The following is a 16,586-nucleotide window of genomic DNA, read 5'->3' as shown; positions in this document are numbered from 1 at the left end:
TTCCTTAACATTTTCTTACTCCAAAAACCTGAAATAAAGAGTCTTTTAATAGTAGTTAATGCAACAAGTTGCAAAAAGAGGATTTTTTCAGCACGAGTCGTACATTTATCCAACGAGGTTCACCGAGTTGGATAAATACGAAGTGTTCTGAAAAAATCAAGTTTTGCAACGAGTTCCATTCAACATTTTTTGCAATTCCAAAAAACACACACTGAGTGAAATTCTATGTAAAATTTTCATGTATTTTGTCAATAAATCGTTTAAATCAAAAAAAAATGTTGAAAAGTGTTACTTTTCGAAACAAGTGCTGAAAAGTTCAACTTTTCAGCACTCATTTGAGTGCTGAAAAGAAGAACTTTTCAGCATTTATTTTGAAAAGTGTTGCTATTCGATTCTGTTATTTTTGGTACAGAAAAGTAGGCTATTTCGAAGAATGACAGGAAAAGTAAGTAGTTTCACGATGGAATTGCAAAAAAATAGTTTCCGACCTTGTTTCCGACAATATTTTTATGATTTTATTATATATTTGTTTATATACGTTGCGGCCACTCTTTTTTTGTTTTTCCTAAACTCGCAACATGTAACTTTTTACGTTTTGACACTTTGTTTTTTTTTTCATTGAATATTTTTTGTCGCCTCCTATGATCAAAATTTGGGGACTTGAATAGTTTTCCATTCAAATGGCAGGTGTTCCGGAATCGGTATCAGAATGGCCATATTTTCAACTTATTAGCGTAAAAACCTTCCTCAGGCTTATGGCCTATCTACAATCACTTAGATTAGAAAATTTCACTTAGCTTAGGAATTTGAATCAATGGAAATGAATCTGAGTTTCTACAATGGAAAAGTAATCAAATTAGAAACTGACGTTTGGTTTGGAAAATTTCAAAATCTACGGTAAGTTGACGTTTCCATATCAAAGGTAAACAAACAACTGCATAGCAACGTATATCAGCCCAGCAAGTTTTCTAAGTTGATTGTGGATGACGAACGTAAGTTGCAGACTTTCCTAAGTAACTACTTTACTTAGATGTTCTAAGCTAAGTGATTGTAGATAGGCCATTATACGAACCAAACGCAACAAAGAGCGCTCCGATACGACTTTTATCGTTATCAACTGATTCGCGTTCGAACAAAACCGTCGAATTTTTTTATATGTAGATAAGATATCCATTTTGCGTGTAGTGCCGCACTCGATGCCGCACCGGCTTTTCAAACGAACGTACCAATAGAATCAGCGTTACGTACACGAGATCGGTTGTTGCGTTTGAAACGGAATACGTAAACAATTCGAATTGAATTCCGATTGAGTTAACTGGGTAGTGGGGATTTTGAGACAGGATGCTTTGATCAAACAAAATCAAATAAACGAGTACCGTAAAATGGTTTCCCAACATGACAACACAGATAGCGCACGGTCAAAGTTCTCGCCAGATTAGGTCAATCAGGTGACTTCCGGTGTTCCATTTCAAAATTTTAGCCTCGTATCGTTCCGGTCGCTTGCTGATGGCGTTTGCTAGTTCTTCGCAGCAAATGTAGCCTTCCCGGGGACAGGCGTATCCATTCTCGTTGAGCCGCAGCATTGGACAAACATCATTTTTGCCATCGCCAATGTAGAATACCTTTTCGTACTCCGTGTTGGCTTGATCGTACTGATTACTTATAAAGTCGTCTAAAATTGAGCCTTTGCAGAGGTTTTTTGAGCTCAGCGTACATTCGGTCTGATGGTGGAAGGGATGTACTTCTAAAAGCCCATTGCTGTTGAACTTGGCCGGATTTGTAAAGGTTGTGTGGATAAAGCGGCTTATATCGTTGTATTCGTTCCATATCTTGATGAATTCTGAGTTGGAGTCGCTGATTATGATGATGTGAAAGTTGCTTCGGGCCATTTCTTCAATGCACATCTTGATGCCAGAAACTTCCGGAATTCCTCGAATCGCCGAAACTATTTCAGTTGGTTTGCATCCTTGCTGATGTAGCATCCTGAGAATTTTTTGCATGTATGGTATCCACCCGCAAGTCCGTACAATACTCCTAAAATTACAAAAAAAAAAACAAAACCAGATCAAAAACTGAACATATATTGGAAAAAAATTAAAAACGGAAAAAATTAATCACATGTAAACTAAGTTGATGTAAACTTGAGATTCGACGTAAACGGTTGAATCACACGTGTTTTTACGTATAATTTGTTGCAAATTTACATCAAATTACATTTAAATTTAAATGTTTAATGACGTGCAAAAGTGTTACATCATAAATGATGTAACATTCAGAAATATTTTTTTGTGTGTAGGTATAAAGACTTACCTTATTTCTGGCGTTCGAAGATCTTTATCAAGTAAGTCCCGCACTACTATATCTGTGTTATATTCGGATATTGTATGATCAAAATCGAATACGGCAAGACGTTTAATTAAACGACCACTACTTGATATCATTGTGTATCCTGTAACGAAAACGCAAACTTCAATTCTCAATTTTACTAATCAATAAATTGATAAATGTTGGGAAACGATTGAGAAACGTTAAACATACTGTTATACATACTATACACAGAAAAAAATATGTGAATTTACTCGACATGGACAAAATGAATCACATGTAAACTCAGTTGATGTAAACTTGAAATTCGACGTAAACGGTTGAATCACACGTAAAATCATGTTTTTACGTATAATTTGTTGCAAATTTACGTAAAATTGCATTTAAATTTAAATGTTTAATGACGTGCAAAAGTGTTACATCATAAATGATGTAACATTCGGAAATATTTTTTTTGTGTGTAGATCGAGCCACGTAGCCTAGTGGTAACGCTCCCGCCTAGTAAGCGGTAGCGTGGGATTCAAATCCCGGCTCGGACCAACACAACTGGTTATCGTTTCTCTTCTGGTTTCGATTGCTTAGTAAAGGGAAGGTAGAGTATCGTCACAAACTGGACCTTATCACGACGACACCTTAAGAAGGCGCTCTATGGAATGTTATCATTAACCTTAACATGTTGACATTAGTTGATTTATAAACTGAATCCGCTTTGTAAATGCCGGCCCCGATACTCTTCAAGGGTGTTCCCTCAGGAACTGGGAAAGATTTACTTTACGTATACATACATACATGATATAGACATCTCTGTTCTCGAAAAAGGTTTAAAAATCGCTTTAAATCGAGGATACCTCGCGATGTTTGTTGGGTTTATCGCAAATCGGGATTTTTAGGACGCAATTCGCGATTAAAAGCTCAAAAATTCCGACATATGGCGTAAAGCATCGAAGAATGACGATTCAAATTTTCGCTGTTCGGTTACATAGGAATGCAAACTTAAAATTGAATTTACAGCTCTTAGAACAACTTTTGAGAAAAAAATCAAGTAGTACGAGTGTAAACTTTTTGCCCTCTATAAATTAACGCAATAAAAAAAATTGAAAAAAAAATATTTTTGAAAAAAATAATATTATTTAAAATGATAGAGCATCAAAAGTTATCAAAGTATCAACTCGAATTTTTGCTCAAAAGTTGTTTTGAACGCTGGAATTTAACAAAACAGAATTCGCATACATAACCTCAAAGGGTGGAAATTTCAATCGACATTCTTCGCTCTGTTCTGCTACTCAACACTAGAGGGCTTTTGTTATTTTGATTTGGTTAACCGCAGTGGATTTTCTTGAAATAATTCTAACTGTCAAAAATCCACCAAAGCAAAGTTGTAGGTATTGTTGAGGACTATTGAGAAAAAATAGGTACACGGAAAAAACAAATTGAAACAAACATTGAATATTACGCCCATTTAAAATGCATGTCTTGATTTAAAAATTTTGGAAATATTTTTTTCGATAAGATCGGAAAATTTCACGACTGTTTCATGTTTTAACATTGAAAATCGGACCATTAGTTGCTGAGATATCGACATTAGAAAATGGTGAGTTGTTTGGGTGAGACTTAGAAAACTTCAATTTTCGTGTTTCTTTTTCTTAAAGCGGCTGTATCTCAGCAACCCGAGGTCCAATCTTCAATGTCTCTTAGACAATTTTATAGCAAATTTTCTGAACTTCAAAAAAAAATATTTTCCGAAATGGTCACTCATGGTCACTATTTTTAAAAATCGAAAAACTTCAAATAGTTGCGGATTAAATCATTTAAAATTTTTAATTTTTTAATTTTGGAATTGGGTACTAAACTGCCCATGTTCGCATAAATGTCCCATATGCAAAAACAGCAAGCTGAGAAAAACGCAAGGAAAGTTTGTCCCACACATACACACACAAAAATATTACGGTAATGACAAAAGTAACTAACTTTAGAATTAAAAAGTTGTTAAAATTTGCTACATTTAAAGTTTTTTTCTTGTTTTAAAAATGAAAACTTTTACTGCTGCAGTTTTTGAAAATTTCATTGCTCACTGATTTACAAGTTTTCACTTTTGATTCGACTGTAAAATTTCTTTCATTTTGTCGTTCTCGTGTAACCGTGTTCGCCTAAGTCCAAAATGTAAACAAACGTGTTGGTGATTCCGGTGAGTGGTGGTCCACGACGACTATCAAAACCGAACGCGGCCGCTGCCAGGACTTGGACGCGGAAACCATCGAAGGAGGATGGTGCGGGCTCGGGTGCGGAACAAGGTTGGGAGATTAGGGGAAAGTTGGTTTTCAAAAGGATAATCAGCTTCCTGCAAGACCTGCAGCTGTTTCACGACCGAAATGGGTAAGAATAAAGCTTGGGTGTTTGGTGGCGTTTGAGATTATTTTGTTTGTTTTTGTAGGACGCCGTTTATTTGGTTGCCGAAGATCGAAGGTCGGGATGTGGATTTGCACCGTACGAAAAAGTTAATTTTCACGGTGAGGAGAAGGATCCGACGTAAGAGGGAAACGACGAGTAGCGGCATAATCGGAGGTGGTCAGCGCGGATGTTGCACTCGGTGCCGGCGGTTTACGACCATCAGCAGAACCGTCTGTACGAAAGCCGCAGGTCCTGGAGCTGTCGTACTCAGATTACTTCCAGAGGCTGGAGCGAGATCCGACGAACCTTCGCTTCGCTTCGCTAGGAGACGGTGATTTTAGCGGATTGCAGACTGGATTTTCGCCATGTGATGTGATGATTGTCTAAGCCCAAGTTGCCTAGGAATCGATAATTGGGAATAGAACCAATTCCACCTGAACCAGATTCTCACCACCATGGCAGCCGTCCATTGCCGGCCGCTCCCATCTCCACCGCGCACCAGGGACAAGGAAAGGGAATTGGAAGACGGGAAGTGTTGATGCTCCACTTTTTTAAGAGTATTAAGGGAAAATCTCCACGGGTTCCTCAAGTAAGTTTCGCTTGGAGTTGGACGGTTTTTGGGAAGGTGAATGGTCTGAGGAGCCACCCTAGGCGAGTGGTAACGACCTTTGGCATTGTTGTTCGAATTCTTTATGTGTTCTCATTTATAATGGGAATGCTTTCAATTCTTCTCATCTCTTATTGGATGAATTCTATCAGTCGCCCAGGCTATTTATAGCGAGGTATTTTTAGATTCAATTTCAACTGCGCTTGCAAATCTTGCATGCAATCTTGTTTGAGTTCTGATGTTCAACTTGCATTCAATGCGATTCTAAGTCCGATTCTTGGATTCAACTATACCAGAGTCTGATTCCTCCTCAAGCTACCAATGCTCCACGGTTAAGTGGAAAGCATTTTGCTTACCAATCCTAAGGACAGGGGATCGAACCCCGCCGTGAGCTTGAAGTTTTTCAAAATCAAAAAATCAAATTATTCGCTCTACAGCATTGCCTTGGCGTTCTCGATTGCGAGATTCCTACTCGAAACTAAGTGTCCGAAGGCTTGATTGTTGAGGCAATTGCAAACCTCTTTTTACACCTTAGCTTCCATCCACCCCGGGATTCGAACTGACGACCTTTGGATTGTTAGTCCAACTGCCTACCAGCGACTCCACCGAGGCAGGACCCAGGGAGACGACTCCTACACCTGGACTGAGCTAACGACCTAACCTTTTGGTTAGTCCGGGGCCAACATTTACTTCCCGTCCGACGGAAGGCGTGATCAGACAAATCTCGTCTCGAAAAATGCCACCGGGACCGTCTGAGATCGAACCCAGGCCGACTGGGTGAGAGGCAATCACGCTTACCCCTACACCACGGTTCCCGGTTTTTCATTAATTCCAAATTCAATGAGTCCAGAACTTTCTCGTTGGGAGCAGATGGGTATCGAACCCAGAACCATTCGCTTATAAAGCGAACATCGTAACCATTCAGCCACGACCGCTCCTTCGCTGGAGCGAGATCCGACGAACCTGATCAAAAACATCAACCTGGAATACCGAAGAAGTTACAGGTGAGTATTGAGAATGTGTTCAGTGTCTAGCCAATTTCATTTACTTTCAAACTCTTTCAGAAACTCCCGCCCGCAAACGCTCATCTCGCAACGGCGCAGCTTCGGCCGGATGAACTTTGACTGCGAGTTGGCAATATATGTATCATTCCCGAAGGAGGACGAAATGATCGTGAACTATCCGTTCATGCGCTTCACTTCCTAGCCGAAAATGTCGACTTCCCTTCCCGAATCAACAACCAATGGCCAACTCCTCCAAGCCTGTCCTGATGATGGCCGGCAACGAGACCACCCTGTTCTGTTCTGTTGCTCCCCAACGAAACATCCATCTGTAACCAGCTCAGCCTGGGGCCTTTGAACGTGACCGGTGGCGTTCCGTAAGAATCGTTACAGCTTGGACGCAGAAGTTGGCCAACCATAAGCAGATCCGTTAAATGTATTAAATGTATATTGTATAAAAATCGAAAACATACTGTTTTAATATTTAAAAAAAATAAATAAAATCCATCACATGTTTCGAAAATCATCACTGTAATGTTAAATGTTATTTATTCTTGCCATAAAAAATTTATTGAGGGATCAGTGCCAAAATCGATAGAATAATGGTACCAACTCACACCATCATAACAAATGAGTTCATTCGTTAGTTGAATCAATAAATCTCCAACAAGTGTCATACATCGACTTCTGACTTCTCCTTGGTCAGCTAAGTCATTGGCCGAGGCAGCTAAGTCATTGGATTGGTTTATCAAAGGTCTCTGGTTCGATTCCCGTAGTCGACACTTTTGATTTTTTGTTTGACGGATGAACTTTTTTTGCAAATGAACCTCGAGAGAATAGTTCTATCGCCCATCTCGAGCTGTGTTCTCTGCGTCCGTGAATGGTACCACTATTCTCTCGACTCGAGACCATCATTCTCTCGTACTAGCACTGCCAGTTTTGGGTGTACCGTTCGGTGGAGGAGCACCAACGGAAAAGTTAGGTTGTGTTTTTCGCGAGTGTGAAAAAGAACTCAAAAGTGCGCGTGAAAAATGGCAGCAAAGTTCGGGATTGCCAAGCTCGATGGCACGAACTGGCCAGTGTGGGAGATGCGTGTGGAGGCACTCTTGGCCGTCGAAGACCTCTGGGAGGTTGTGATGGAAGACGTGCCGGCGGCAGAGAAGCAGGACGCGGCTTGGAGGAGCTGCGACCCGAAGGCGAAGGAAAACATCGTGTCGCTGCTGGTGGACAGCCAGCGGTCACTCGTGGAGGGAGAAACCCACGCGCGGGACGTTTTCAAATCTCTCAAGGAACATCATCAGCAGGTGAGCCGATCCGCGGAACACACACAGCGAGGGAAAGCACGGAAGTGCTTCCGTTGTGGCCAGCCGGGGCATTTCAAGCGGAGTTGCCCGGTGCGTGGCGGATTGCGGCGAAAAAGCGAGAAGGAGATCGCCGGGAAGACGGCGACGGTGTCCATCGAGGGCACGGCGGCGGCGGCGGCTGCCGGAACCTTGGAAGTTCAAATCGCCGGGTGCACGGAGATCGAGACCGCTGAAAGCGACGAACAGGACGTCGCGCTCACCACCGGAGTGGGGAGATCTGCGAATTGGGTGATTGACAGTGGTGCCAGCGCGCACATGAGCAACGACAGGAAATTTTTCTCGTCGCTGCGGGAATTTGCTGGTGGTTATATCACGGTGGCCAACGGAAAGCAGACGGAGATTCGTGGTGAAGGAAGCGGGGTAGTGTACGGCATTGACGGTGAGGACAAGCCGAAGAAGATCGACATCGGTGAAGTGAAGTTCGTGCCAGGACTAGCTACGAACTTGCTCTCGGTCGGGAAGTTGGCAGAAAAGAACTACAGTGTTGTGTTTGAGAAGAAAAGCTGTTCGATTGTGAGTGCCGAAGGTGAAGTGGTCGCTACGGGTACCAGGTACGGAGGACTCTACTACCTGCCCCAGACGAAAGCGGCGACGAAATCGATGGTGGCTGCGGAGGCTCGACACAGCGAGGGTTGCCAGCACCAGTGGCACCGACGGCTCGGTCATCACGACTGAGCAGTGGCAGAGCGGATCTTCAAGGAGGAGCTTGCCACGGGAATGACGGTGGCGGACTGTGGACAGCGGCTAGTGTGTGAGTGCTGCGAGGAGGGTAAGTCAAGCCATTTACCTCCTGTGATCGGCCGGAAGTCGAAGCAATTGCTAGACGTTGTGCACGCAAGCGTTTGTGGGCCGATGCGAACTGTCACGCCAAGCGGAAATCGATTCGTCTTGACGATGGTCGATGACTTCAGTAGGTTCACGGTCACCTACTTGCTGAAGCGGAAGTGCGAAGCGGCGAGTGGGATCAAGGAGTACGTTCGGTGGGTCGAATGTCAGTTTGGGCGCAAGCCGCGAGTGGTGAGGTCGGATGGAGGGAGAGTGTACAACAACACAGAACTCCGGAACTTCTACAAGGTGGAAGCGATTCAACCTCAGTTCACCAATGTGCGGAACGGCGTCGCTGAACGGAAGACCAAGTCGCTGATTGAAATTGCTACCTGCATGCTGAAGGACGCGGAACTAGACATGCGATTCTGGGGTGAGGCCATGCTCACGGCCACGTACCTCCAGAACAGGATGCCGATTGTACCGGATCAGAACACGACCTACGACCTCTGGTGGGGACAGAAGCAAGACCTGGAACACCTCCGAGTGTTCGGCAGTAGAGCGTATGTCAACGTGCCGGAAAAGGAGCTGATCTTCGTCGGGTACGCCTTGGACCGAGAAGCGTACCGGTTTGTCGACCTGGAAACGGACAAGGTTACCGTTAGCCGTAACGCCAGATTCTTGGAACTCGGCGACGGCACAACAACGGTGGAGTGGCCTTCGTCGGAACCAGCGGAAGAGATCCAGTTGAAGCCGATCGTTGTGAAGGAAGAGTTCGAGGAAGAAGAAGTCGGAGACAACACGGCTGGAGACGAACAAGCTGAAAAAGAGGCCAGCGAAAGTGACGACGAAGAGTTCTTCGAAGCAGAAGGAAACGAAGGCGGACCGAGTCCAAGCCTTCGACGCTCGGGAAGGTCGAATCTGGGAGCAAGACCGCGTTACCTGGACGACTACGAGGTGAAGCACGCTGTCGGGATCGCGGTGAGCGCAGTCGAGGAGACTGCAGGCCGCATGGAGGAACTGAAAGGACAGAAGTGGAGCACCTTTAAGCGGTGCATTCAAAGGCTGTGGCTGTGAAAGGAGGACTAGTGAAGAAGGCTCACCCTGAGGGGGAGTGTTGAAATGAGCAATGTTCACCTTCTTTACACCACCTTGGTGCGCCGTTATTGCGCCAACCTTGTTTGCCGAGCCTTGGTGGTTGTGACAGCTCATTCCCGCCAAACCAGTCGACGCGTGCGGTTGGCAGTTATTTTTGCTCGCTTAAATAAAAGTTCGTTCGCTGAAGTTCTCTCGCGTGTTCTTTCTTTTCTTGATTCCGGTCCGATTCGCGGTAATCCGCTGTGCGTTCTGGACGGTAAATTGGGTCCTAAAATGAAGCTTAGATTGCTGATATTACTGTTCACAGCGATAAAGCTTATTTTTCTGAGTACAATGACCCTTTGTACGACCATAAAGAGCTTAAAATTGATTTTTAAATCAATTTTGAAAAATTAACCTCGCGGTCCTTCTTGACAGAAAAGCTCCTACTTGACAGGTCGTTCCAAGGGGACCATAGTTGATCCATCGAAAAAATGTTGTCTTGTCAAAAAAAATTTTTGCATTAAAATGAAAAAAAGTGATCAGAAATGGTTTTTAATCGTGTTTTTTACCGTTGTACATAAAAATTGGCATAGGGCTTTAGTACCCAATTCCGTCAATTTACACATGACATTCACATGCGAAGTCGAATGGGGCAGATTCATGTGTAAAACATGTGACATAACTATTTGCTTTTCTTTCAGTGCTGATAAAAAAAATCTTGCCAACAGGATATCGTAGCCAGATATAATTACAATTTTGGCGTAAATCGGCGGTTTTAGCTGGGAGTTTAGATTGGTTATCATTCGGACTACGAAATATATTACCTAGAAACTCTTGATTTTCAACAACAACAAATACACACAGACTGAACAATGACACCGGGTAGTTCCTTAAAATTCGTCATTAAAATTATTTCAGATGATGGGTTGTTTATGAAGATTAAATACAACAAATGCAACAAGCTAAAATTTGCATACGCGAATCGCAAATCCTCCCACGAAAACAAGAGCACAGGGTCGGAGACGTTACATATTTATCTTTATATATAAATAAAAGGCGGGTGGGTGTGGTGCGGTCTTTTCACTGCAGCGTGAAGAAATTCGGTCAAGCAATTATTTTCTTTTCGTATAGATCAGGTCGACGAATTCAGTTCTAGTACAGTCATCCCTCATATTCGGAACATTTTACAGATCGGCCAATGTTCAACAAATCATGTTAAAATCGATAATTGAACATAATGATTCGCTTTTACCTTCATGTGAAAGCTTTTCTTGCGATCTTTCGATTGATGTGTAGATCGGCTGTACATTTTTATGTTTTATATCAAGTTTTTTAAAGAAAAACATTGACCCTTGAAATCCACAAATTTTGAACACTTTTTACTTACGATGTAAACAAACTTTTTTTTTCTTTCCAGGAGTACATATTTTTTACAAAATTATGATTTTGCACTCTGAAACCAATATAACTCATGCATAGTAATGTTTTATGAATGGTCTGCTAACTTTTATGTGAAAATATCAGTTAAATTCAGGTGTTCCACAATTGTGGGGGACACAATAACATCCCAGAATCGTGTAACAGGCAATTGGGTACTAAAGCCCTGTGTAAATTTTTATGTACAACGGTAAAAAACACGATTAAAAACCATTTCGTAATACTTTTTTTCATTTTAATGCAATTTTTTTTTTTTGACAAGACAACATTTTTTTTGATGCATCAACTATGGTCCCCTTGGAACGAGCTGTCAAGTAGGAGCTTTTCTGTCATGAAGGACCGCGAGGTTAATTTGTCAAAATTGGTTAAAAAATCTGTAGCGAAGCAAGCTTTGCGAAAGCTGAGGTGCGATCGACAGGCCAGCTTCTAGTTCATTAAGTCTCGAACACTCAAGCGATCAAGTCGCAAATAAAGATACTATTACCCTAAACCGAGTCAAGAATTCCTTTAGGTTATGGGCACTACGAAGGAAGGAATCCCGCTGCTGACTAGCGAAAACTTCGAGAACTGGAGCTACCGCGTGAAGCTACATTTTGAAGGCGCGGAGTTAGCTTATGTTTTCTCGGCGGAAATTCCTGCTGGAAATGAAGATCGCGTGAAGTTCTTGAAGCTGGATCGCAAGGCCAAGACGCAGCTGGTTGGATTCATTTCCGAGGACTGCCTTGGGATTGTGAAGGGTAAGGAGACGACGAAGCTGATGTGGCAAGCACTGGAGGGCCACTTCTTGAAGAAGTCCGTGGCTAGTCAGACCATCATCCGGATGCAGCTGGCCAGATTGCGGATGAAAGAAGGGACCGGGATGCGGAGCCACTTCCAGAGCTTCGATGACCTCGTTCGGCAGCTCAAGTCCGTTGGAGCAAAGTTGGAGGAGGGTGACGTAATTGCCCAGTTATTCCTGTCACTGCCGGAGAGTTTCGACCCTCTGGTTACTGCGTTGGAGAACCTGGACGAGAAGGAAATCTCCCTGGATTTGTGTAAACAACGGTTGCTTGCTGAGGAGGCCAAGCGGATCAACCGTATGGAAGAGTCGTCGGAAGTTACGACTGCGGCGTTTGTTGGACAGAAGAGGAAGTTCAACGGTAAGTGCCATCGGTGCGGCATGAAGGGTCATATGGTCAAGGACTGCCGGGTGAAGTTTCCTGAAGGCGAAGCGAACGCGGTTATCAATGGGACACCTGTGTCGTTCGTTGCAAACCATGCCAAATCGGGAGCAGATTCAACCAAGGTGGTGTTCTACGTGGATTCCGGGTGCAGTGACCACCTGGTGAACAACCTGGCCTGTTTGAAGGCCGTCCACAAGTTGAAGCAGCCGTTTGTTGTGGAAGTCGCCAAGGATGGCGTCTCGTTGACCGGATCTTACGAAGGTGTGCTGGAGGGCGTCACTATGGCGGGAGTTCCTGTGGAGATGAAACAAGTCGTTTTCCTGCCGGAGCTACGTGGGAACCTGCTGTCTGTGAAGAAGCTGTCGAAGGCTGGCGTTGACGTTCTGTTTACCGGCAGCCATGGACGTGAGAAGGCGGTCATGAAGTTCAACGGTGTTGTGATTGCAGAGGCATATCTACGAAACAACCTCTATGAACTGGAGCTCGAGGTAAATATGTTGGGAGGTACAGCGAACCTGTGTACTGCCGTGATGGGCAAGCAAACCCGTGAGTCGTTCAAGGGCCGACCTGAACCTGTTGTTCGGCTAGAGGAACGCGTGCACCCGCATGTGGATGGGTTGCTTAAGCTGTCAGTGTGTGACAGATCAAGTCAACAGAGGAAACAGCTGGACCTTAAAAGCCAAGAGTCATCGATGACCGGGAATATTCTCAACAAGCATGGAGACGCCCAATCCGAACCCCCGTTGTTGGTGCAAGCTCACTACGGTGAGCCAGAGGGGGATCAGTACGAAGCAGATGATGTTCCGGTGAGTCTGGATGCGGCTGAGGTTGAAATACCTCTGATCGAGGACAGCACGGATGGAGATGGACTCTGCGACGTTGCTAGAGGCGTAGGACCTGCGGATGGCGACGCGGACGACGTCGGACAGTTGGGTGCGGAACAGGACAATCCTGGGGCGCTCCCATCGCAACAAAGAGGTGACGGCTGCTTAGAGTCAAACACTAGGCGCAGCGATAGGGAGCGCAGACTCCCAGGTAAGTTCCTGGATGTTTCGACCTTTGGAGCACACTGCGCTGTTCAGAAATTCTACCTTGCAGATCCACCTGGTAGCGATAACGAAACTCGTAACGCTATAGAAACGGACGAACTGAAGAAGAGTCTGGTTCGTGTCAAGCCAAAGAAGTCGAAATGGGTAGTCCGAGTTGATGAGTACGAAGGCGGTGCTCCTGTACGCTGCAAGGCAAAGCTCGTTGTGGAACAATTCCAGTGTGAGACCGGCCTTGACTATCGCGAGACGGTCAAACGGGTAGCGAAGCTGGACTTTTTTCGGACGAAGCTGGCTGTTGGCGGTCAACAGAGTGGCTTGCGCGGGAAGCTGCAACAGACTATTTTCGAGGTCGTTCCGGACGGCGTGCAAGCAGAACGATGGATAGCATGTCAACTTCCTCAGCCGTTGTACGAGTTGAAGCTGTCTTCAAGGCACTGGAAAGACGATCGGTTCAACGAGAGGGGGAATGATGCTGTCCTTGTGCTGTACGTTGACGATCTGCTAATTATAGACATGAAGATCAACAAACATTGGCCGCGAAGAAAGGTGAAGCTGACCCTCGGAACCGGAATTGAAGAAACGGACTGGACATCGGAGTTCGGTGAAACGCTTACTGCGTTGGCCACATCTACCTGCAAAGCCGAGGCGTTCTGGCTGACTGTTCTTCGAGGAGATCTCGGAGGGCGTTTACGTATCCGGGACCATGTTGCTGATGGGAAGCTTGCTGGATCCTGGACTGACGTGGAGACCTTCACGGACAATTAGGTTTGCACGATCGAGAGGGGGTGTAGCGAAGCAAGCTTTGCGAAAGCTGAGGTGCGATCGACAGGCCAGCTTCTAGTTCATTAAGTCTCGAACACTCAAGCGATCAAGTCGCAAATAAAGATACTATTACCCTAAACCGAGTCAAGAATTCCTTTAAAATCCATTTTAAACTCTTTGTGGTCGTACAAAGGGTCATTGTACTCAGAAAAATAAGCTTTATCGCTGTAAACAATAATATCAGCAATCTAAGTAAGCTTCATTTTAGGACCCAATTGGGTACTAAAATGAAGCTTAGATTGCTGATATTATTGTTTACAGCGATAAAGCTTATTTTTCTGAGTACAATGACCCTTTGTACGACCACAAAGAGTTTGAAATGGATCTTTAAATCAATTTTGAAAAATTTACCTCGCGGTCCTTCTTGACAGAAAAGCTCCTACTTGACAGCTCGTTCCAAGGGAACCATAGTTGATCCATCGAAAAAATGTTGTCTTGTCAAAAAAAATTTGCATTAAAATGAAAAAAAAAGTGATTAGAAATGGTTTTGAATCGTGTTTTTTACCGTTCTACATAAAAATTTACATAAGGCTTTAGGACCCAATTTGGAGGCAGTGTTTTGGTCAGTGTTGCGTTCCTCACGCGCTCGTGGGCGCTCACTTTTCGCTCATTCGTGAGGAGGAGCGCTGCGCGAGCTAGCTCACGTTTGCCCGCGCTCACGTTTGCTCCGATTTTTTCAGCTCACGTTTGCTCCACGCTCGCGCTCGCGCTCATATTTCGCTCACGGAGCGCTAATTTTGGACGTGTCGCTAATCTTAACGTTTTTGAGAAAGTTTTTTTTTTCAATTCTGGATGGATTTTTTGCGACAGGTGCAGTAGGGCTGTGGAAATATGACTTTGTGGACAAATTTTATGATATATGAATTGGAATAGCTTAATTTCATCAATCATTTATTCGCAGGGGTCAAATATTTTTTTAGACATACAGTCGAATGTAAAAATATTTTAGAATTCAAATGCCTTATTGTAGCAGAGAGGGGCGGAGGGGTATAGACGCCTAAATAAAAGGGCCTGTAAACCTTAGAAAAACTTTCAAAACAATGAATTGATTCAAGAGGATTATGCTTCGGTAAGCTCGATTCAAGGTTAAATGCTTGTTTGATTAAAATATAACATTAAACTGTTTTTATGTATCTAATCAGTGTTTTGACTACATTTCCAGATTGCGGGTCAGAATGAGCTACCATTGAAAAAAAAGTTATTCCGTTTATTAAATCTTTCAGTGATTCATTGATTAGAAACGGCTAATCATTTTTATAAGGTTAGTCTTTATTTGGCAAACATTTAAGAAAATAGGGTAACATTTTTGAAAAAGTTTTATTTTAAATATATGCCTCCAAATTCCTAAGGGTTGAAATAACCCCTTTGACTCAAATCAAATAAATTGTCTATATTTTTCACCACGAAAAGGTTGGCTCTTCTTCCAACAAGTGGATTTTATTCAACACTTTCGCAACCAAACCTCTGAAAATATTCAATTACAAGTTATATATGATTTTTTGAACAAGGATGATTGTAACTGTTTAAAAGATTATTTAAAAATAAATAAAATATACATAAATTGTCAATATTTTTGTACATAACAACAATACAATATGGTCCAATATGGATTTGATTTGTGAACAAACAGTGCATCTCTTCGCGTCAATGAATGTTTACATTATGAAATTAGTTTTTTTGTTCCTTGTTCGAAAAATGTCTAGATTTTAAATAGAACGTAAATTTCGGTTCGCTGATCAAATCCATTTCATTGCCTACTTTTGTTTGTTCGACCACTTTCTTGTTTGTTTTTGCGAGCACGAGCTACCTGATAAAAACTCACGCTCCAGCTGGAGCGAGCAAGCCTTCCGTGAGCGCTCGCTCATTCGCAACCCTGGTTTTGGTGCTCTGGATAAAATAGTCTTGAAATGTAAAAAATACATAAAATATTACTTTTACTAGCAAGAGAATGTCCAATTAAAGGCCCTAAAAATAGCAAGGCTTGCAGAAAAGCTGCATTTTGCATTCTATTGACAAATTACCACAAAAGTGTTCCGAATTTGTGGGCGTTCCGAATATGTGGGATGACTGTACGTTGTTTTTAATCTGAACTGCAGTCATCCAAACACAGAGTTATATTTATCAACACCGAGATCAACACCAAACTTGGAAGCATTCTGTTTTGAGAGGATTATTTTTTTTTTGTTTTGAAAAGTTTAATTTATTCAGCTTCTTTTTTGGAACTAAATAGTTGAAATAGCGTTGTTACACAACAAAAGTGCGTCAACACTTACGAATTGAGTTGAGTTGAGTAGGTTCAGTCTTGGCTTTCCTGGGTGGGTTTGAACTTCTGTTTTCTCTGCTGGTTTATATGTGACTAAAGACTTGAGTACACGGTCAGCTGGATGTACTCAAAATCAAGTTCGATTCCACTCATAATCAAGTTCGGACCTCGAACTGAAAATGAGTGGTTTTCTGAACTTGATTTTGAGTGGATTTTTCACTCAAACGACGTTTGAGTAAATAGAGCTTTATGACGTTTCGCGTACACGTTTCGCCACTTTATCGTACTGCTAGTGACCTCGAACAACGCCGACGACCACCTC

General features: G+C 43.2%; 1 protein-coding gene across 1 annotated transcript; it reads right to left on the bottom strand.

The window, feature by feature from the left end:
* Positions 1 to 1,085: 1,085 nt before the first annotated feature.
* Positions 1,086 to 16,393, bottom strand: LOC6041879 (pyridoxal phosphate phosphatase PHOSPHO2). Its single transcript, XM_038266195.1, has 3 exons — positions 16,275 to 16,393; positions 2,311 to 2,449; positions 1,086 to 2,034 (listed from the first exon to the last, which is right to left on the bottom strand). The coding sequence occupies exons 2-3, from the start codon at positions 2,439 to 2,441 to the stop codon at positions 1,419 to 1,421; spliced, it is 747 nt and encodes a 248-aa protein (XP_038122123.1). The 5' UTR covers positions 2,442 to 2,449; positions 16,275 to 16,393; the 3' UTR covers positions 1,086 to 1,418.
* Positions 16,394 to 16,586: the final 193 nt, after the last annotated feature.

The sequence above is a fragment of the Culex quinquefasciatus genome, chromosome 3, assembly GCF_015732765.1.
Source record: "Culex quinquefasciatus strain JHB chromosome 3, VPISU_Cqui_1.0_pri_paternal, whole genome shotgun sequence".
NCBI classification, from domain to species: Eukaryota; Metazoa; Arthropoda; class Insecta; order Diptera; family Culicidae; genus Culex; species Culex quinquefasciatus.
Note: the sequence above shows the minus strand (reverse complement) of the source record. Positions and strands in the feature narration are given on the sequence as shown.

What these genes read in the sequence shown, in the direction of transcription:
- LOC6041879 (XM_038266195.1), bottom strand. Translation starts at nt 2,441, where the DNA reads ATGATATCAAGTAGTGGTCGTTTAATTAAACGTCTTGCCGTATTCGAT. An exon ending in CTTCGAACGCCAGAAATAAG is followed by an intron (nt 2,035 to 2,310) that starts GTAAGTCTTTAT and finishes TTGTAATTTTAG; the next exon opens with GAGTATTGTACGGACTTGCG.